At 33.2% G+C, this 4,140-nt stretch overlaps 1 protein-coding gene across 2 annotated transcripts in view; it reads left to right on the top strand.

Moving 5' to 3' along the window:
* The window catches only part of LOC106471232 (serine/threonine-protein kinase BRSK2-like), a 17,118-nt gene that overhangs the window by 7,804 nt on the left and 5,174 nt on the right, over positions 1-4,140 (top strand). For both annotated transcript variants that reach the window (XM_022399856.1, XM_013931823.2), the window contains 2 exons: positions 1,507-1,613; positions 2,624-2,681. In XM_022399856.1, coding sequence (XP_022255564.1) covers positions 1,507-1,613; positions 2,624-2,681 — 165 coding nt within the window. The remainder of the gene's footprint in view (positions 1-1,506; positions 1,614-2,623; positions 2,682-4,140) is intronic.

The raw sequence follows: 4,140 nt of genomic DNA, 5'->3' as shown, positions 1-4,140 counted from the left end.
CTTTACAAGAATGTTGTCCTGACACATTTTACTGTCTCAAACGAAACGTTAGGTCCACAGAGAATTCCTGTAATTACCATCTTTACAAGACTGTTGTCCTGACACATTTTACTGTCTCAAACGAAACGTTAGGTCCACAGAGAATTCCTGTAATTACCATCTTTACAAGACTGTTGTCCTGACACATTTTACTGTCTCAAACGAAACGTTAGGTCCACAGAGAATTCCTGTAATTACGATCTTTATAAGACTGTGAAGTTTCTCCACCCAGATTCGCTTTATTATTATAATTAGCAAATTCACAGAGATTCCTGTGTAGCTATAGTGAACTGTGGTTGTTGTCGCTACAAAACTGTGTAGCTATAGTGAACTGTGGTTGTTGTCGCTACAAAACTGTGTAGCTATAGTGAACTGTGGTTGTTGTCGCTAGAAAACTGTGTAGCTATAGTGAACTGTGGTTGTTGTCGCTACAAAACTGTCTAGCTATAGTGAACTGTGGTTGTTGTCGCTACAAAACTGTCTAGCTACAGTGAACTGTTGTTGTTGTCGCTACAAAACTGTGTAGCTACAGTGAACTGTTGTTGTCGCTAGAAAACTGTGTAGCTACAGTGAACTGTGGTTGTTGTCGCTAGAAAACTGTGTAGCTACAGTGAACCGTAGTTGTTTTAGTTTACTTCCTTCTCTTTATTTTGGATACACTTTTTTCGACTTCTTCCTTATCTTCTAAGTATTAATAATCAGAAGGTGTTTAAAATGTGAGAACAACACCGTCTTTATGAGTATAAATGTAACAAATAAAGCACTGCTGTTTAAACTAATACTGATTTACAGAAGTTCAAAGATTAACAGGTTAAATTTCTTGTTAACACCGATCTGAGTAAAAAATCATCTCTGTGTTTCTTTAAAGATTAATTGGTTTGTGTTTACAGTATTACTAGTATATGTTGCAGTGTCGCTGGTTTGTGTTTACAGTATTACTAGTATATGTTGCAGTGTTGCTGGTTTGTGTTTACAGTATTACTAGTATATGTTGCAGTGTTGCTGGTTTGTGTTTACAGTATTACTAGTATATGTTGCAGTGTTGCTGGTTTGTGTTCATAGTATATATAGTTTGTGTTGCTAGCTTGCACTACAGTATTACAGGTTTTGTTGACAATGTTCATAGTGTATATGGTTTGTGTTGCTAGCTTGCACTACAGTATTACAGGTTTTTGTTGACAATGTTCATAGTGTTGCTAGCTTGCACTACAGTATTACAGGTTTTTGTTGACAATGTTCATAGTGTTGCTAGCTTGCACTACAGTATTACAGGTTTTTGTTGAGAATGTTCATAGTGTATATGGTTTGAGTTGCTAGCTTGCACTACAGTATTACAGGTTTTTGTTGACAATGTTCATAGTGTTGCTAGCTTGCACTACAGTATTACAGGTTTTTGTTGACAATGTTCATAGTGTATATGGTTTGAGTTGCTAGCTTGCACTACAGTATTACAGGTTTGTGTTACAGTTACAACACGGAGAAAGTGATATATTTTCTTTTGCTGGATCGAAAGAAAAAGAAGCCTTCCTACGAAGACGATGACGAAATAATAGTGAGGAATAGGTCTGAATCTGGTGAGTTCAGCGCTTTTAATATCCTGATTAAAGCACCGAATCTTCTATACCGGTTTAGATTAATGGTTGTTTGTGTAGTGTCATTAAATGTTGGTTTAGATTAATGGTTGTTTGTGTAGTGTCATTAAATGTTGGTTTAGATTAATGGTTGTTTGTGTAGTGTCGTCAAATGTTGAATCTTCTATGTCGGTTCAGATTAAGGGTTGTTTGTGTAGTGTCATTAAATGTTGGTTTAGGTTAATGGTTGTTTGTGTAGTGTCATTAAATGTTGAATCTTCTATGTTGGTTTAGATTAAGGGTTATTTGTGTAGTGTCATTAAATGTTGGTTTAGATTAATGGTTGTTTGTGTAGTGTTATTAAATGTTGAATCTTCTATGTCGGTTTAGATTAAGGGTTGTTTGTGTAGTGTCGTCAAATGTTGAATCTTCTATGTCGGTTCAGATTAAGGGTTGTTTGTGTAGTGTCGTCAAATGTTGAATCTTCTATGTCGGTTCAGATTAAGGGTTGTTTGTGTAGTGTCATTAAATGTTGGTTTAGATTAATGGTTGTTTGTATAGTGTCATTAAATGTTGAATCTTCTATGTTGGTTTAGATTAAGGGTTATTTGTGTAGTGTCATTAAATGTTGAATCTTCTATGTCGGTTTAGATTAAGGGTTGTTTGTGTAGTGTCATTAAGGGTGGAAGGGACATATATTTCTTATTACAACCATCAATAACCGTAATTCTTTGTACAGGATGTTCCACATACATGTTTACCATATTCCTTATCTAATAGTCCATCTTATGAAGAGCTAAATAAAATATGGGATAGATGAATATTAAATACTGTACAAAGATATTTTAGCACGCATGCCATAGTAATGAACTGTTTAATATATATACCAAACATAATTATTTAGAAATATTAAATTAATTTCTGTGAGGATTATTCAGTGGATCATAAAACACATTATATTTCTATAACATCAACAATGGTTTTTTTCTTCTTATTTTAACTTTTTTTTTCAGCTGATCCCCCGAAGAAAAGAGTAGACTCTTGTAAGATGAACGGGAAATTGAGGCCTAGGTGAGAAATGTTATAATTATAAAGCTACTGACTGAAGCTTTAACGTATTATAATATTCAGGCATTAATCGTTTTGGTCACATACGGACACAGTTATTTTACACAAGTAAACTACTGTGAAATCGGTTGTTTCATTTTAAATTTAAGTACTTTACTTAATCTTCATGTGTATAAGGTAACTTAACAGCGTTTTTTTTTTTTTTGTAAACTCAACTAGCGAAAGTACCCGGCTTCGCTCTGATTATCAGGTTAATATATCCTAAATATATTGTTATGTTACGGTTCGTTAGTTAATTTGCCGTAACTTCGTTCCGACGAAACTTTAGCGACACAAGTCGTTTCTTAAATAAAACTGGTTTATTCTTTCAGAATATAACTTTGCGATACACTTAACTTCAACAGTCGCGCTATAATTCTCAACGAACTTCTCACGTGCTTAACAATATTCTCTGGGGTAATGAGTAATTGAACTGCAGGCAGTGCGTCGCTTCGTTGCCGGTCTTATATATACAAGACTACACTAAATCTAGTAAATGCTATTTGCAGACAGAGGTGGCGTGATACTAGTCACGTGACCTCGCTGACGCAACAATATTTACAGAACTTGTGACTCAGTCTTTAAATGGATATTGTTATAAAAGGAAACACTGTACAGTATTGTAAAGTTCTGATGACCTATTGAGAATATATCTAAAATACTATTTTGATAAAAAATCCGGGCCATCGCTACATATGCAGTGCTACCGCCTACCTGTTTGCACATGTTGCACATCTGGCTCATTCCTACTTTAAGTACTACTGTACCTCTGATATACATGTATACGCACACACCACACATACACAAAAAGTTTTATAACTAAATAGTTAATCTTGGTTTTCTACTGTCACCGACAAAGATAAACTAGAATACATTTAGAAACCTGATTTTATATTTTCAACTAACATTTAATTTCATTATTTACTAATCTTTGTCAGTATGCATATGTAACAAATATATAGGAAAATCTGAATTAAAATTATATTGTCACATCGGATATTCGCCTTGTAAACTTTCGTTTAGGTGAAATGTTATAACAATGAAAGAATTAGCATTTTTAGACCTTGTATGCTATAATGTTTGATAAATTTTATTCCATAGGTATTCTATCAATGCGCGATTATAGGGATCTGTAAAATCCTTATATAGTTTACACACATTTTACATAAACACTAAATAGTTTTTAATGTTTATGGAATAAAATTTAATCAAACATTATAGCATACAAGGTCTAAAAATGCTAATTCTTTCATTGTTATAACATTTCATTAAATTTTTCAGAGTGAATGTTAGTCAAATCTTAGTTTGTGAAAAAAATGATTCAAAATATATATATTTTTATTTTACCAGGTTCCTTATTTACTCTTTTGTTATTCATTGTTATGTACCTCTCAACTATATTTGTACAATTGTACTATTCTTT

This window comes from Limulus polyphemus, unplaced genomic scaffold (genome assembly GCF_000517525.1).
Source record: "Limulus polyphemus unplaced genomic scaffold, Limulus_polyphemus-2.1.2 Scaffold4484, whole genome shotgun sequence".
NCBI classification, from domain to species: Eukaryota; Metazoa; Arthropoda; class Merostomata; order Xiphosura; family Limulidae; genus Limulus; species Limulus polyphemus.
This window is presented reverse-complemented; position numbering and strand designations above follow the sequence as displayed.